This window comes from Tachyglossus aculeatus, chromosome 2 (assembly GCF_015852505.1).
Source record: "Tachyglossus aculeatus isolate mTacAcu1 chromosome 2, mTacAcu1.pri, whole genome shotgun sequence".
In the NCBI taxonomy this organism is placed as follows: domain Eukaryota; kingdom Metazoa; phylum Chordata; class Mammalia; order Monotremata; family Tachyglossidae; genus Tachyglossus; species Tachyglossus aculeatus.
This window is the reverse complement of record NC_052067.1, coordinates 145027380-145046347: the sequence shown is the minus strand read 5'-3', so window position 1 is coordinate 145046347 and position 18968 is coordinate 145027380. Positions and strand designations below refer to the sequence as shown.

At 43.5% G+C, this 18968-nt stretch overlaps 1 protein-coding gene across 2 annotated transcripts in view; it reads right to left on the bottom strand.

Moving 5' to 3' along the window:
• FGD4 (FYVE, RhoGEF and PH domain containing 4) overlaps window positions 1–18968 on the bottom strand; it is a 387351-nt gene that overhangs the window by 243680 nt on the left and 124703 nt on the right. Inside the window, exon 1 of one of the 2 annotated variants that reach the window (XM_038741142.1) lies at window positions 11569–11609. The exons of the other annotated variant lie outside the window; for it this stretch is intronic. Coding sequence (XP_038597070.1) covers window positions 11569–11578 — 10 coding nt within the window. The 5' untranslated portion in view covers window positions 11579–11609. Of the gene's footprint in view, window positions 1–11568; window positions 11610–18968 lie in introns of those variants that run through there. 2 annotated transcript variants of the gene reach the window in all.

The following is an 18968-nucleotide window of genomic DNA, read 5'->3' as shown; positions in this document are numbered from 1 at the left end:
GATTCGTAGCCACTGGAGATTTTTGAGGAGGGGAGTAACATGCCCAGAGTGTTTCTGGACAAAGACAATCCGGGCAGCGGCATGAAGTATGGATTGAAGTGGGGAGAGACACGAGGATGGAAGATCAGAGAGAAGGCTGATACAGTAGTCCAGACGGGATAGGATGAGAGCTTGAACGAGCAGGGTAGCGGTTTGGATGGAGAGGAAAGGGCGGATCTTGGTAATGTTGCAGAGCTGAGACCGGCAGGTTTTGGTGAGTGACCTCCTCACTGGGCCTCGCTCTCGCCTGTCCCGCCGTCGCCTCCCGGCCCACGTCCTCCCCCTGGCCTGGAATGCTCTCCCTCCACACATCCACCAAGCTAGCTCTCTTCCTCCCTTCGAAGCCCTACAGAGAGCTCACCTCCTCCAAGAGGCCTTCCCAGACTGACCCCCCTTTTACCTCTCCTCCTTCCCCCCAACCTCCTTCCCCTCCCCACAGCACCTGTATATATGTTTGTACAGATTTATTACTCTATTTATTTTATTTGTACATATTTACCATTCTATTTACTTTGTTAATGATGTGCATTTAGCTTTAATTCTATTTGTTCTGACAACTTGACACCTGTTCACATGTTTTGTTTTGTTGTCTGTCTCCCCCTTCTAGACTGTGAACCCATTGTTGGGTAGGGACCTTCTCTTTATGTTGCCAACTTGTACTTCCCAAGCACTTAGTACAGTGCTCTGCACACAGTATGCACTCAAGAAATACGATTGAATGAATGAATGAATGACAACCTAATCTTGTGTCTATCCCAGTGCTTAGAACAGTGCTTTGCACATAGTGAGCACTTAAATACCATTATTAATTAATTTACTGAATGCTTATTTTTTGCAGGGCACTGTAATAAGTGGTCAGGAGAACACAATAGTTAGCAGACAAGATCCTTGCCCAAATGGAGCTTACAGTCAAGCAGGGGAGAAAATAAACTGCAAAGAAAGTGAGCAACAGAGTTAAAAGATATTTACAGAACCAGTGGGGAGGCCTCCAAGGTATATAGGTGATGCAGAAGTGGCAGTAATTTAATTAATTATGGTACTTATTAAGCGTTTACTTTGTGCCAAGCACTGCTGTAAGCACTGCGGTAGACAGAGGTTAATCCGGTTGGACACAGTCCCTGTCCCAGATGGGGTTCACAGGCTAAGAGGGAGTAGGATTTAATCCCCATTTTACAGGTGAGGTAACTGAGGCACAGAGACTTAAAGTGACTTGCCCAAGGTTGCACATAACAGATGAGTGGTGGATTCGGGATTAGAACCCGGGTGCTCGGACTCCCTGCTCTTTCTAATAGGCCACGCTGCTTCTCAGTAGGAGAAATCGAGTAGGGAGATGGAGCGATTAGTCAGGGAGGGCATCTTGGAAGAGACAGGCTTTTTCAAGGACAACGAAGTTGGGGAGAGTGGCGGTGTACTGGATTCAGAAGAGGAGGGAAATTCAAGCGGGAGCTAGAAGTCAGGGGTGAGAGAGGACTGCAGAGCGAAGAACATGTGCTGGTTGTAATGGAAGAGGAGCAGAGAGAGATTATTGATTGAGTGCCCTAAATAATAATAATTAATAATAATAATGATGGTGTTTGTTAAGCGCTGGGGTAGATACAAGGTAATCAGGTTGTCCCACGCGGGGCTCACAGTCTTAATCCCCATACAGTCTTAATTCCCATTTTACAGATGAGGTAACTGAGGGACAGAGAGGTTAAGTGGCTTGCCCGAGGTCACAAAGCAGACAAGTGGCGGAGCTGGGATCAGAACCCACGTCCTCTGACTCCCAAGCCCGTGCTCTTTCCGCTAATTCACGCTGCTTCTCATCCATCAGGATTCTGACATTGTTGCAGAGGGGAATGGGCGATAACTGGAAAATTTTGAGGAGTGGGGAAAGGATCACAGAACAGTACTTGAGAAAAGCGATCAGGACAGCATAGTGAAGCATTCATTCAATTGTATTTATTGAATGCTTACTGCGTGCAGAGCACTGTACTAAGCGCTTGGGAAGTACGATAAAGCACTAAAGAGACACAATCCCTGCCCACAACAGGCTCACGGTCTAGAGGGAGGGAGACAGACTTCACTATCAATCAATCAATCGTATTTATTGAGTGCTTACTATGTGCAGAGCACTGTACTAAGCGCTTGGGAAGTACAAGTCAGCAACACATAGAGACAGTCCCTACCCAACAGCAGGCTCACAGTCTAGAAGGGGGAGACAGAGAACAAAACCAAACATACTAACAAAATAAAATAAATAGAATAGATATGTACAAGTAAGATAAATAAATAAATAAATAGAGTAACGAAAAGGCATCCATAGAAAGTACGGATAGAAGAAGGGAGAGGCTGGAGGCAGGGAAGTCTGTAAGGAGACTGATACGGTAGAGATTCATTCATTCAGTCATATTTATTGAGCGCTTACTGTGTGCAGAGCACTGTACTAAGTGCTTGGGAGAGGACGATATAACAGACGCATTTCCTGCCCACAACGAGCTTACACCATAGATTGGCGGAGACAGACATCGATACAAATAAATAAATCACAGATATGTTCGTTGTCTGGCTCCCCCTTCTAGACCGTGAGCCCGTTGTTGGGTAGGGACCGTTTCTATATGTTGCCGACTTGTACTTGCCAAGCGCTTAGTACAGTGCTCTGCACACAGTGAGCTCTCAATAAATACGACTGAATGAATGAATATGTACATAAATGCTGTGGGGCTGGGAGGGGGGAAGAACAAAGATATATTGGCACTCTCACGCATTTACCAAGCAATCAGTGGTATTTATTGGCACCCACAGGTAATAGACACAGGGTTGTGGATATAATCCAAGCATTCATTCATTCAATCGTATTTATTGCGTGCTTACTGTGGGCAAAGCACAGTAATAATGCTTTGCACATAGTAAGTGCTTAATAAATGTCATTATTATTATCATTATTATTATTAATAAGCATTTGGGAGAGGACATCCCCATCCTCCCATCCTCCAAAGCCTCTTTGCTGGGCAATGAAGACTGGAAACTCTCCAGGTGTGACCCTTAGAGGGGTTAGTAGTCCTGAGTCTTGTAGACTGGGAGCCCACTGTGGGCAGGGATTATCTCTGTTACCGAGTTGCACTTTCCAAGCACTTAGTACAGTGTTCTGCACACAGTAAGCACTCAATAAATACGATTGAATGAATAATTGAGGAAAATTTCTCTCGCCAATTCTGCCCTCCTCTGTAACCCCCGCCCCCAAGGGTAGACCTTCTGAGTCCCAAGCAACCACTTGACTGTAAGCTCTTTGTGGGTGGGAAACGTGGCTACTGACTCTGCTAGATTGTACTTTCTCAAGCGCTTAGTACAGCACTGTGCACATAGTAAGTGCTGAACAAATATGACTGATTGATTGATTGACTGAAGTGCTAGGACCAGCTGTTGGGAGGGAGAGGGAAGGGTGAATTCTGGAGATGTCGTAAAGGAAGGGTGACAGGATTCAGTGATTGACTGAATACGGAGGTTGAAAGAGAGAGGAATTGAGGATGATGCCCAAATTGCCGGCTTGTGAGACGGGGAGAATAGCGGTGGTGTCGACGATAATAGAAAAGTCGGAGGACGAAGCGGGTTGGGAAGGGACAAGGAGGAGTTTGGGACATGTTAAGCTTGAGGTGTCGGCTGGAAATTTATGAAAAGATGTCATGGAGGCAGAAAGAATTGAGAGATTGAAAAGAAGCAGAGAGATCGGAAGCAGGAAAGTAGATTTTGCAATTGGTTTGGCACCCTTTTTCACCCTCCCCTCAGACCCGCGGCATTTCACTTCTATGCAAAACTGTACTTTATTTATAATAATACCTGTCTCCCGCTCTAGGCTGTAAGCTTGATTTTAACTGTTTCAGCCCATGAGAGTATCATTTTTCCAGCAGACCAGTATTTTATGATGATATTCCATTTAGCAACCGGCCAATATGAACAAAAACTTCCTAATAATAATAATAATTGTGGTATTTGTTAAGCGCTTTCTGTGTGGCAGGCACTGTACTAAGTGTTGGGGTGTGTACAAGCAAATTGGGGTGGACACAGTCCCTGTCCCAAATGGGGCTCACAGTCTCAATCCCCATTTTACAGATGGGGTCACTGAGGCCCAGAGAAGTGTAGTGACTTGCCCAGGACAAGTGGCAGAGCCAGGATTAGAACTCATAACCTTCTGACCCCCAAGCCTGGGCTCTTTCCACTGAGCCACGCTGCTTCTCTTGAATTTTGGGAGGAAGCTGTGGAATTGTTTTTCCTTACTTCAGGTCCATTCGGCTCAAAAGCAATCACTCTCCCTATCCTAGTCAAGTGAACTTCAACTTTTCCGTTTCCATGAGCTTTAAAATCAACAGAATGACAAGGAGATGTTATTCATTCACCAAGGCAGAATGTTGAGCTATGAAGACACTCATCAGTGCCATTCTATTTTATTTTGTTAGTATGTTTGGTTTTATTCTCTGTCTCCCCCTTTTAGACTGTGAGCCCACTGTTGGGTAGGGACTGTCTCTATATGTTGCCAACTTGGACTTCTCAAGCGCTTAGTACAGTGCTCTGCACACAGTAAGCGCTCAATAAATACGATAGATTGATTGATTGATCAGTTGACCCAAGGAGAATTAAGAAATCTCAAGGAAAAACTGCTTCTTTGAGTATGAGCATATGCATCGATCGGAGTCATTATCAAACTTTATAAGAGAGATTTCTAACAACTTTCTGCAAGCCCTTCATTTAGACTGCTTTCAACCAGCCACACACAATGATTCGTATTATTATTTTTGTTTTTATACATTATCATTATTCTATTTGTTAAGCGCTTACTTCGTGTAAGCTCGTTGTGGACAGGGATCATGAATCTGCGTGGCTCAGTGGAAAGAGCCCGGGCTTGGGAGCCAGAGGTCGTGGGTTCTAATCCCAGTTTGAATTAGCATGGCCTAACAGCAAGAGTCCAGGCTTGGCAATCAGAGGACTTGGGTGCTAATGCCGGCTTTGCCACTTGTCTGCTGAGTAACCTTGGGCAAGTCACTTAACTTCTCTGTGCCTCTCAGTTTCCTCATCTGTAAAATGGGGATGAAGACTGCGAGCCCCACGTGGGACAACCTGATTACCTTGTATCTACCCCATCTATCCAGCGCTTAGAACAGTGTATCTATTGTATCTATCCAGCGCTTATCTATCCCTTGTATCTGTCCAGTGCTTAGAACAGTGCTTTGCACATAGTAAGCACTTCATAAATGCCATTATTATTACCCCAGTGCTTAGAACAGTGCTTGGCACATAGTAAGCACTTAACAAATGCCATTATTATTATTAATATTATTATTAATATTATCAACTTTGTTATACTGTATGCTCTCGAGTGCCCCGTAGAGTGATCTACACCCTATAAATGCTCAATAAATACCACTGATCGCTGTGGGGCCTAGTGGAAAGAACATGGCCTTGGGAGCCTGAGGACGTGGGATCTAATCTGGGACACAGATTGCATCTGTCCTAATTAACTTGTATCAGTCCCAGTGCTTAGAACAGTGCTTATCAATAATAATAATAATAATAATTGTGGTATTTGTTTGCTGGGTGACCTTGCGCAAGTCACTTAACTTCTCCATGCCTCTGGTACCTCATCTGTAAAATGGGGATTCACTATCTGTTTCCCCCACACACCTCAACTGTGAGCCCCACATGAAACAGATATTGGGCCCAACCTGATGATCTTGCATCTACCCCAGTGCTTAGTACAATACTTGGAACATAGTAGGTTCTTTAATACCACAATTATAACTATCATTATTATTATTATTAATATACTGGCTTCTAATCCCTGTTCTGACATTTGCCTCTTGTGTGACCCTGGACAAGTCACTTGATTTCTCCATGCCTCGGTTTCCTCATCTGTAAAATGAAAATTAAATGCCTGTTCTTCCTCTTCCTTCGACTGAGGTCCTCAAGTGGGACAGGAACTACATTTTATTTGATTACCTTTTATCTACCGCACTGCTCAGCACACTGCAGAATGCAGAGTAAATGCTTAACAAATACCGCGACCATCGCTATCACTTGCCCAAGGTCATTCATTCAGTCGTATTTATTGAGCGCTTACTGTGTGCAGAGCACTGTATTAAGCGCTTGGGAAGTACAAGTTGGCAACATATAGAGACGATCCCTACGGCTCAGGTCACAGACAACACCATGGGAAGAAGGAGGATTGGAATCCAGGACTCTGGCCAACAGAAAGGAAGGAAGGAAGGAAGGAAGGAAGGAAGGAAGGAAAGGAAGGAAAGGAAGGAAAGGAAGGAAAGGAAGGAAAGGAAGGAAGGAAGGAAGGAAGGAAGGAAAGAAGAAAGAAAGAAAGAAAAAGAAAGAAAGAAAGGAAGGAAGGAAGGAAGGAAGGAAGGAAGAAAGAAAGAAAGAAAGAAAGAAAGAAAAAAAATTCATAAAGAAATTTATAATAGTTCATAAAGAAAAGACGAATCAAGGGTCCAAGTGGTTGTTCTGTCCTTTGCTCTACTGCTACTTGATAAGAGCAGCTACAAGGAGCAGTATGGCCTAGTGAGAAGCAGTGTGGCCTAGTGTCTACAGCAAAGGCCTTGGGGTCAGAAGGACCTGGGTTCTAATCCCCACTCTGCCATTTGTCTGCTGTTCGACTTTGGGCATGTCACTTCACTTCTCTGTGCCTCTGTTGCCTCATCTGTAAAACAGAGACTGTGAGTCCCAAGTTGTCCAACCTGACTAGCTTGTATCTAATAATAATAATAATAATGACAATAATGGTACTGGTTAAGCGCTTGTTATGTGCGAGACATTTTACTAAGTGCTGGGGTGGATACAAGTTAATCAAGTTGGACACATTCCCTGTTCCATGTGGGGCTCTCAGTCTCAATCCCCATTTTACAGCTGAGGGAACTGCGGCACAGAGAAATGAAGGGACTTGCCCAAGGTAATAATAATCATGGCATTTGTTAAGTGCTTACTATGTGCCAGGAACTGTAATAAGCACTAGGGCGGTTACAAAGAAATCAGGTTGGACACAGTTCCTCGTCCCATGTGGAGCTCACAGTCTCAATCCCCATTTTACAGATGAGGTAACTGAGGCCCAGGGAAGTGAAGTGACTTGCCCAAGGTCACCCAGCTGACCTGGGTGGGATTAGAACCCATGACCTTCCAACTCCCAGGTCTACGCTCTATCCACTATGGCACGCATCGTGTAGTCCAGTGCCCGCCTCACGGCGCTGAACAGATACAATTAAATTTCAAAAAGTCAGTTGGATGTGCCCCATTTCCCACCTGATGCGGCTGGCAAAACGCCAGAGAATCTTCCCAACAACCACCACTGGTTTGCCGTGTATGTAAGCCTTTGATTTGCCAAAACGTTGCTACCAGCAACTCACTAATGATGTGCATAGAGATCTAATTCTATTTATTCTGATGATTTTGACACCTGTCTACATGTTTTGTTTGTTGGTTGGGACCGTCTCTATATGTTTAATAATAATAATAGTAATGATGGCATTTATTAAGCGCTTACTATGTGCAAAGCACTGTTCTAAGCTGGGGAGGTTACAAGGTGATCAGGTTGTCCCACGGGGGGCTCACAGTCTAAATCCCCATTTTACAGATGAGGTAACCGAGGCCCAGAGAAGTGAAGTGACTTGCCCAAAGTCACACAGCTGACAAATGGTGGAGCCGAGATTTGAACTCCTGACCTCTGACTCCAAAGCCCGGGCTCTTTCCACTGAGCCACGCTGTTAGCAGAAAGCATTGTGGCTCAGTGGAAAGAGCACGGGCTTGGGAGTCGGAGGTCATGGGTTCTAATCCCAGTTCCGGCACTTGTCAGCAGCGTGACTTTGGGCAAGTCACTTCACTTCTCTGGGCCTCAGTTACCTCATCTGCAAAATGGGGATTAAGACTGTGAGCCCCATGTGGGACAACCTGATTACCTTGTATCCCCCCCAGCATCATCATCAATCGTATTTATTGAGCGCTTACTATGTGCCGAGCACTTAGAACAGTGCTCGGCATATAGTAAGTGCTTAACAAATGCCATCATTATTATTATATGTTGCCGATTTGTACTTCCCAAGTGCTTAGTACAGTGCTCTGCACATAGTAAGTGCTCAATAAATATGATTGAATGAATGAATGAAAGTGTTTAATGGTACAGCATTTAAGGGCTTCTCGGAGGAGGTGTGCTCTTAACAGGGCTTTGAAAATGGGAGAGTGTGGTCTGCAGCATTAAGCACTTAGTACAGTGCTCTGCACACAGTAAGCACTCAATAAATACGATTAAATGAAAATGAAGGGGGATGGAGTTCCAAGCCAGAGGGAGGACAAGCGCTTAGTACAATGCTCTTTCCCTTAAAGCCAATGCTAAGTAAATTCTGTTTCATATGGGCGTAGATGGGCAACCATTGGAGGTTTTTGAGGAGTGGGAGGACATGGACGTGGAGTTGTTTAGAAAAGAGATGTTTAGTTTAAATAATCCAGAGTGAAGCACGGACTGAAGAAGGGAGAGACAGGAGGCAGGGAGGTCAGCAATGAGGCTGATTGCAATAGTCAATGATAAAGCATTTCGATCAGTCTGGTAGCAGCTCGGTTGGAGAAGAAGGGATGAATACTAGGGACGTTGTGACAGTAGAACCCACAAAATTTGGTGACAGATTGACTCCGCAGGTTGAAAGAGAGTGATGACTTGAGGATAGTGTCATGGTTAAGGGGTTGTGAGATGGGGAGGATTGGCAGTGTTGTCTACACGGGTTCAGAGCTCCAATGGAAAGATGATGAATTGGTTTTGGAGATGTTAAGTTTGAGGTGCCGGATTCCAGAGAAAGAGAGGGGTCAGGGCTGGAATTACTGAGCCCCCTTTTCCTCTCCTCCTCCCCATCCCCCCTGCCCTACCTCCTTCCCCTCCCCACAGCACCTGTATATATGTTTGTACAGATTGATTACTCTATTTTACTTGTACATATTTACTATTCTATTTATTTTGTTAATGATGTGCATCTAACTTTAATCAATCAATCAATCAATCATATTTATTGAGCCCTTACTGTGTGCAGAGCACTGTACTAAGCGCTTGGGAAGTACAAGTTGGCAACATATAGCGACGGTCCCTACCCAACAGTGGGCTCACAGTCTAGAAGGGGGAGACAGAGAACAAAACCAAACATATTAACAAAATAAAATAAATAGAATAGATATGTACAAGTAAAATAAGTAAATAGAGTAATAAATATGTACAAACATATATACATATATACAGGTGCTGTGGGGAAGGGAAGGAGGTAAGACAGGGGGATGGAGAGGGGGACATTGAATTATTAGATATTGAAATAAATACTATTCTATTTTATTTTGTTAATGATGTGCATCTAGCTTTACTTCTATTTATTCTGATGACTTAACACCTGTCCACATGTTTTGTTTTGTTGTCTGTCTCCCCGTCTAGACTGTGAGCCTGTTGTTGGGTAGGGACCGTCTCTATATGTTGCCAACTTGCACTTCCCAAGCGCTTAGTACAGTGCTCTGCACACAGTAAGAGCTCAATAAATACGACTGAATGAATGAATGAATGAAAGATGGATTCACATAGAGACTGACGCCCGCTAGACTGTAAACTCACTGTGGGCAGGGAATGTGTGTCTTATCCTGTTGTGTTGTATGCTCCCGACAACAATTGAGCACTTAGTACACTGCCCAGCATGCAGTAAATGCTCAATAAATACGAATGATTGATTGAGGCAATTTAGGCACCTGTGGGAACGTATGTATGTAAGGAAAGGTATAAATACAATTGGATGAATGAATGAATGAAAGATGGATTCATGTAGAGACTGATGGCCGCTAGACCGTAAACTCACTGTGGGCAGGGAATGTATGTCTTATCTTGCTGTGTTGTATGCTTCCGAGCATGCAGTAAATGCTCAATAAATACGACTGATTGATTGATAGAGGCAATTTAGGCACCTGTGCAAAGGTATGTATGTAAGGAAAGGTATAAATATGATTGAATGCAGTCAATGGTGTGAATGAGTTCTCCAACAAGAAACAGGGGTAGATGTTCTCCCTCCCATTTAGATTGTGAGCCCCATGAGGGACAGGGTCTGTGTCCTACCCGATTATCTGTCATATCTACCCCAGTGCTTAGTGGACTGCTCAGCACATAGTAAGCACTGAATATCTCAATCATCATTATAATTATTATGCCACAGAATAAAGTATTATAATAATAACGTCAATATTACCGCACAGAAATACGGCAAGTTTGAGGAAAGCTTCTCAGCCTTTCCCAACCTCCAAATGTGTGAGAAAAAGCTGAATTATAACAGCTTACAATCCTTGCAAGCCAAATGCACTTAGTTTCCATTAAAATGTCTCTTCAATATAATAACTATGGTACTTGTTGAGTGCTTATTATGTGCCAAGCGCCATACTAAGCATCAGGGTAGAGCGGTTGGACAAAGTCCCTGCCCCACATGGGGCTCACAGTCTTAATCCCCAATTTACAGAGGAGGTAACTGAGGCACAGAGAAGTGAAGTGGCTTTCCCAAGGAAACCTGGGATTAGAGCCGGGATTAGAACCCAAGTCCTCTGGTTCCCAGGCCCGTGCTCTTTCCGCTAGATCACGATGCTTCAAAAATAAGCTCAGCACCCTTCCAGACTCACAGGCTAAATGTTGAAGGGAGTGTTCTTACTAGCCATGGCTTGTTAGCAAACATACCTTTCCACAGGTGCCTAAACTAAACCAAGTCAGAGTTTAAACATGCTTAGTATGGTGCCAGCACATTGAAAGCGCTTAACAAATACCATTAAAAAATAACATATATAAATATACCACTCTACTGACCATATTTACCTTCCATGATCAAATTTTAGATGGATGAATTATGTTACAATTTTAATAAAACTCTGACCACTACATTACAGTGTCCTTAATGTTTTTTTTAAAAAAAATATGTTTATGGTAATACTTTGCAAGTAAGTTAATGCCCTGTGGATGCTTTGTACACAAGCACAAATCTTCAAGTGATTTAATTACAGCTCTGAAATAATTTTGCTAAGAAGCATGATTTTACCAATTTGGAGGCAAATTAGGCTAGAATGAACCGGGTTTGATTTTGTCACAAATAAACAAGTCTTTTTATAATTCTGGTGGCACATAGGGATGCTGAGGGGGAAAAAAAGCACAAACGTGGCAGTAATCTAAACCAAACTGGTATTTCCTTCTCAGAAAGCTGGGAATCAAGTGAGAGAATGACAGACTCTACCTATCACTACATTACGGCAGTAAGAGAAACTTGATGCAAAAAATGATTGACATTTCCCCAACACTTGGCTGGAAACTACACAGAGTGATGCAGTAATGACACAGAAACAGTTCTTTCCACACTGAATAAAAGACAACTAAACTTCTGTCGAGAAAAACGGCCCCAAATTGCCAACTACCGTTCAGACGCACTGAAGCGAGTGAGAGAGGCAACTCTTTTTCAAAGCAAAAGTACGGCATCGAAAAAATTGTGAAACCACACAAACGGTACTTACATCCCCCCATAAATAATCTTCTTTCCAAACAGTGTCCAATGCAGCCTGGTTTTCCTTCTTACATTGACTTATTATCCAGTTTAATAGGAAGTTTGGGGCTCACTTGTCAAAAATCTCCAGATATTTGGGAAGAGAGAGCTCCTACTCACCGGGTTTAGAGAAATGACAAATAGGAAGTTTAGCATCGTATTTCATAATTTCCATCGGTGCAGAAGCCTGACAACTACGCAACGAAGACATTTCAAAATGCTGTTAAGGCATTTGGAAATACACAGCGAGCATCGAGGAGCTGGAAGTGAGCTGAGGAAAGGAAAAGGACAAACTGCCGCTCCGCCCTTCAGTGAATCGCGTTACAATTCCAGAGTCCAGACAACTTTGACCTCGAGGAAGACGGGGACACTACTTGCTTCCCGGCCCAAGGAAAGGAATAAACTATTCCTAGCCTAGCCAAATGTCGACCGACTGCATTCTACTTGGGCTCTTCTGGAATTTCAAGGGAAGAAGACGTCTCTTCGTTTCCTAAAAGCTCCTCGGAGAGGGGAATGGCGACCGGGAATCCGGCCAGATGACAATTTCCTTGGCAGGTGAATACTCTCTAGATGCACGCCGAGATGGGAGTGGACAAAAGATGTTACTGAATATAGAGAAGCCTCAGAACTTTCATTTTCTGTTGCCTCAGTCGGGATAGGGTACAACGCTCTGTCCAAAGTAAAGCACCCAATAAATGATAATAATAATTATAATGATAATTATGGTATTTGTTAAGCGCTTACTAGGTGCCCAGCTCTGTTATAAGCGCGGGGTAGATACAAGGTAATCAAGTTGTCCCACGTGGGGCTCACAGTCTTTATCCCCATTCTGCAGATGAGGCACGGAGAAGTGACTTCTAGACTGTGAGCCCGCTGTCGGGTAGGGACCATCTCTAAATGTTGCCAAGTTGGACTTCCCAAGCGCTTAGTACAGTGCTCTGCACACAGTAAGCGCTCAATAAATATGATTGAATGAATGAATGAATGAATGGATGAAGGGACTTGCCCATCGTCACACAGCAGACAAGTGGCAGAGCCGGGGTTCGAACCCATGACCTTCTGACTCCCGGGCGTATGCTCTATCCACTACACCATGCTGCTTCCCCAGATGTTAAATGACTTGCCCAAGGTCACACAGCAGACATATGGCAGAGCCGGGATTAGAATCTAGTACCTCTCTCTCCTAGGCCTGTGCTTTTTTCCCCTAGTCCATGTCATTTCTTTTCTCCTGGTCTTCCTTTCTTCCCTCTTCCTCAGTGGTATTCATTGAGCACTTATGATGTGCAGAGCACTGTACTAAGTGCTTGGGAGAGTCCAATACACCAGGGTTGGCAGACACGTTCCCTGCTCACAGGGAGCTACTGGTCTAAAGGGGGAGACTGGCACTAAAGATGGGTTTGATAAGCAAAGTGGCTTCTGCTCCTAGGACAGACGGCCTTCAGTGGCTCTTCTGTCTGGAATCAATCGTATTTATTGAGTGCTTACTGTGTGCAGAGCACTGTACTAAGCGCCTGGGAAGTACAAGTTGGCAACATACAGAGACAGTCCCTACCCAACAGTGGGCTCACAGTCTAAAAGAGTGGGCTCACAGTCTAAAAGAATGGGAATGGGAACAGAGGCTGACGGGAAAATTGCCGGGGGTCGGGTGAGAGAGGAAAGGGGGTCCAGGGGTGAATGGGGGTCCAGGGGTGAGACGCAGCGTGGCTCAGTGGAGAGAGCCCGGCCTTGGGAGTCAGAGGTCATGGGTTCTAATCCCAGCTCTGCCACTTATCAGCTGTGTGACTTTGGGCAAGTCACTTCACTTCTCTGGGCCTCAGTTACCTCATCTGTAAAATAGGGATGAAGACTGTGAGCCCCATGTGGGACAACCTGATTAACTTATATCCCCCCCAGTGCTTAGAACAGTGCTTGTCACATAGTAAGCGCTTAACAAATGCCATTATTATTATTATTAATGGATAGAACATGGGCCTGAGCCTCCAAAGGTTATGGGTTCTAATCCCGATTCCACCACTCATCGGCTGTGTGACCTCGGGCAAGTCACTTCACTTCTCTGTGCCTCAGTTACCTCATCTGTAAAACGGGCATTAAGACTGAGCCCCATGTAGGACAGGGACTGTGTCCAATCTGATTTGTACTTCCCAAGCACTTACTACAGTGCTCGGCACACAGTAAGCACTCAATAAATATGATCGATTGATTGATTAGCTTGTATCTACCCCAGCGCTTAGAACAGTGCTTTACATTTAGTAAGTACTTAATAAATACCATTACTATTATTACTCTATTACTCTATAGTATTACTCTATTTATTTTACCTGTACATATCTATTCTATTTATTTTATTTTGTTAGTATGTTTGGTTTTGTTCTCTGTCTCCCCATTTTAGACTGTGAGCCCACTGTTGGGTAGGGACTGTCTCTATATGTTGCCAACTTGTACATCCCAAGCGCTTAGTACAGTGCTCTGCACACAGTAAGCGCTCAATAAATACGATTGATTGATTGATTGATTATTAATGGGGTCCAGAAGTGGCCATATCACAGCCTAATATGTGCTGATGTGCATTTTCTAGCACTCTGGGGTTAGCTCACTGCCCCTAGACTGTAAGCTCATTTTGTGGGCAGGGAATGTGTCTGTTTATTGTTGTCTTGTACTCTCCCAAACACTTAGTACAGTGCTCCGTACAGAGTACGTGCTCAGTAAATACAACTGAATGAATGAATCAGATCCTGGGATAATTAGAAAAGTTACTTTTCAATACAAGGACTGAACTCTCTCCAAAACATTTTTTACTCAATCAATCAGTGGTATCTATTGAGCGCTCACTGTGCGCAGAGTACTGCAATAAGCACTTGGGAGAGTACAATATAAAAGTGTTAGTAGATACATTCTCTGCCCACAACTAGCTTACAGTCTAGAGGGAAGAAAGCAGCCAGGGCTTCAGGAATCCCAGCTCCATCACTTGTCTGCTGTGTGACCTTGGGCAAGTCACTTCTCTGGGTGTCAGTTCCATCATCTATAGAATAGGGATTGAGACTGTGAGCCCTACACAGGGCAGGGACTGTGTCCAACCCAATTTGCTTGTGTCCACCACAGTGCTTAGTTCTATTTATTTTATTTTGTTAGTATGTTTGGTTTTGTTCTCCATTTCCCCCTTCTAAACTGTGAGCCCACTGTTGGGTAGGGACTGTCTCTATATGTTGCCAACTTGGACTTCCCAAGCGCCTAGCACAGTGCTCTGCACACAGTAAGCGCTCAATAAATACGATTGATTGATTGATACCCATTTTTGACACCACTGTACATATGTTTGCTCAATTAATGCCTTCAATTACTTCATTTTAAAATATTTTTTTTCTGTGTGCTCTCCCCCATTAGAGTTTGTGAGCTCGTTGTGGGCTGGGCTGTATCAATTCAAAGTGTTGTACTTCCCAAGTGCTAAGCATTGTGCACTGCACTCCCTGGGTGCTCAAGAAGCAGTGTGGCTCGGTGGGTAGAGTACAGGCCTGGGTTCTAATCCCAGCTCTGCCACATGCCTGCTCTGTGACCTTGGGAAAGTCATTTCCCTTCTCCGGGCCTCAGTTTCCTCATCTGGAAAATGGGGATTAAGAGTGTGAGCCCCATGTGGGACTGAAATGTATATATGTCTGTACATATTTATTACTCTATTTATTTATTTTACTTGTACTTATCTATTCTATTTATTTTATTTTGTTAGTATGTTTGGTTTTGTTCTCTGTCTCCCCCTTCTAGACTGTGAGCCCACTGTTGGGTAGGGACTGTCTCTATATGTTGCTAGCTTGTACTTCCCAAGCGCTTAGTACAGTGCTCTGCACACAGTAAGCGCTCAATAAATACGATTGATTGATTGATTGATTGACTGTGTCCAACCTGGTTACCTTGTATCTACCCCAGCGCTTAGAACAGTGCTTGGTATACAGTAACTGCTTAATAAGTATTATCATTATTTTATTACTACTACTAATAATAATAATAAATACTATTACTTCTATGATTCATTCATCACACTACCTCTTAGCTTACTACAGTTGTCTTTAGATAGTGAATATATACACCTGATACTTTCACGGAGTGAATTTCAGTAGCTGTACAATTCTCCCAAAGCCGGAATAATCAAGAAGAAATGTAAGCATGTCAAAGTGATTGTAATTTGCAATTCCACAGTGCAGACCACTGCCTGAGAACAACCCCCAAACTACAATTTGCCTTGTTTGTGGGACCTTTACTTTCACAATGAATAGCTGCGAAAATGGAAAATTCTCCTTGTTGGGCTAAGATAGTAAACCTATCAACTCTATTTTTGTGTTTTTCGCACAGTAGGTGTTCAAAAATATCCTCCATGGATGGACTGTGAAATGGGCAACTGTAAAGCTATAGTAGAAGGTATTAATGAAGTTATTGAATAACTTTGATAATAACTAATAAAATTACTAAAAGTTATTTTCAAGAAGCATGAATCATAACCCCAAAGCGTCATGACTCCCAGCGTGGGCCTGGGAGTCTGAGGGACCTGGGTTCTAATCCTGGCTCTTCCACTTATCTGCTGTGTGACCTAGGGCAAGTTGCTTCACTTCTTTGTTCCTCATTTCCCTCATCTGTAAAATGAAGATTGAGACTGTGAGCCCTATGTGGGACAGGGACTGTATCCACCCCGATTATCTTGCATCCACCGCAAAGTTTAGCACAGTGCCTGGCATACTGTAAGCACCTAACAAATACCACAATCATTAGTACTTATAAACATTTCTTCTAGCTAAGAATTGGACGACGAAGCCGTAACAATCTATATTAACATTTCTTTTCTTCTTTGAGGTGAAATTTCAAATCTTTCTGCTGAATAAAACAAAACTTCCCTTTTGATCCTCATAACACTAAGACATTGAAATCCTCCTGTCCCACCAAATTAGGTTACTTCCACTGAATGTCACCCCATTATTATCCACATTTTCTAAAAATCATAGCATTCGCTAAGGGTTCACTCTGTCCCAAAAAGTGCTGGGGAAAATACAAAATAATCAGATCAGAAATGGTCCCTGCCCCACCTAGCATTCACAGTTCAAGAGATTGGGAGAACAGATACTTTATCTCCAATTTGCCGATGAGGAAACTGAGGCACAGAGAAGCCAAATGACTTCCAAGATCACACAGCAAGCAAATGGGCCTAGAATCCAGGTCTCCTGACTCCCAGTTCTATGCTCTTTAACTTTTATTAATTTTTGTGGCACGGTACAAGGATAAAATAATAATAATAATAAAGGTGTTTGTGAAGCATTTACTATGTGCCAAGATAATCAGGCTGGGAACGGTCTGTGTCCCATGTGGAGCTCACAGCCTCAAACCTGATTTTACGGTTGAGGTAACTGAGGCCCAGAGAAGTGAAGTGACTTGGCCAAGGTCACTCAACAGACAAGTAACGGGGCTGGAATGAGAACTCAGGTCCTCCACCTCTCAGACCCGTGCCCTTTCCACTAGGCCACGGTGTCTCCTGATGAAGATATTACACAGAATCTGGGATTTCTTTAGAAATAGTCAGCAACTTTATTTAAGGAGGAGGAGGAGGAGGAAGCGGGGGAGGCGGTGTGAATTGGTCACATCCTCGAGGTCACTCAGAGCCAGAAATAAAACTCACCACATCTACTAGGTCGGAGTATCACAACAAGCCCACGCTTCCTCGGGGATGGTGAACCACCCTAATCCTACGATGCAGGCCGGGAAGAAGCAAAAAATAGTATTTAAAATAGTAAAAGTATTTAAAAACTATTTAAAATAGTTTTAGGGCTCATCAACTTCCCTCCAGTCATTCATTCATTCAATTGTATTTACTGAGCACTTACTGTGTGCAGAGCACTGTACTAAGTGCTTGGGAAGTACAAATCGGCAGCATATAGAGACGGTCCCTACCCAACAACGGGCTCACAGTCTAGAAAGGGGAGACAACAAAACAAAACAAGTAGACAGGTGTCAATACCATCAGAATAAATAGAATTATAGCTATATACACATCATGAACTAAACAAATAGAATGATAAAATATGTACAAATATACACAAGTGCTGAGGGGAAGCCTTTTCCCTCCCCTCTGTCCTGCAACAGCAGAAATAACTGAAAGTATTTTGGCAAATTTACAGGTCGGGCTTACTATATGCTGAACCTCCGTGGGATACAAGAGTATCAATCAATAGTATTTGAGCGCTTACTGGGTGTGGAGCAGTCTACTGAGCGCTTGGGAGAGTAAAATGAAACAGAACTGGTAGACACGTTTCCTGAGCACAAGGAGCTTCCAGTCTAGAGGAGACAGACATTAATATAAATTACCGATATGGACGTTAGGTGCTGTGGAGCTAAGGGTGGCCGGAATATTAATGAATAATAATAATTATTATTATCATGGTATTTGTTAAGCACTATGTACCAAGCACTGTTCTAAGCGTGGAGGCAGATCCAAGCGCGATGTAGAAGAGAGAGGGAGTATGGGAAATGAGGGCTTCATTCATTCATTTATTTAATCGTACTTATTGAGTGCTTACTGTGTGCAAAGCACTGTACTAGGCGCTTGGGAGAGTACAATATAACAATAAACACACACATTCCCTTTCCACAGAGAGTTTGCAGTCTTGTTGGGGAAAGCTTCTTGGAGATGTTTTTCAATTACAAAGCAAGTCTTCTAACCCCTCCCAGGCCCCTTGTCCTTAAATTAGCCCTCTAAACCCTGTAGTTATCTGGAAAATCACAAGTAATAATAATGATAATAATAATAGTAGTAATAATTGTGGTATTTGTCATGTGCTTATTCTGTAACAGATACCATTCTAAGTACTGGGGTAATACAAGATAATCAGATCAGACACAGTCCCCATCCCACATGGGGCTCACAGTCTAGGTAAGAGGGAGAATGGGTATTGAATCCTCATTCTCTGGGCCTCAGTTACCTCATCTGTAAAATGGGAATTAAGACTGTGAGCCCCATGTGGGACAACCTGATCACCTTGTATCCTCCCCAGTGCTTAGAACAGTGCTTTGCACATAGTAAGGGCTTAACAAATGCCATCATTATTATTTGATAGATGAGGCAACTGAGGCACAGAGAAGTTAAGTGACCTGTCCAAGGTCACACAGCAAACAAGTGGCGGAGCCACGATTAGAACCCAGATCCCCTGACTCCACTGCCTGGGTTCTTCCCACTAGCCGTGCTTCTCCGAAAGGAAGGTGAGGGTAAGAGCCAGTCTGGTCAAATCCCAGTACCTCACACCCCAAAATATTTGTGGCAAGATGTTTGTGAAATGGAAATTTTGGGGAAGCTAGAAAGTGAACGTTTTTTTGGTGGAGAATATGCAATACAATTCATTC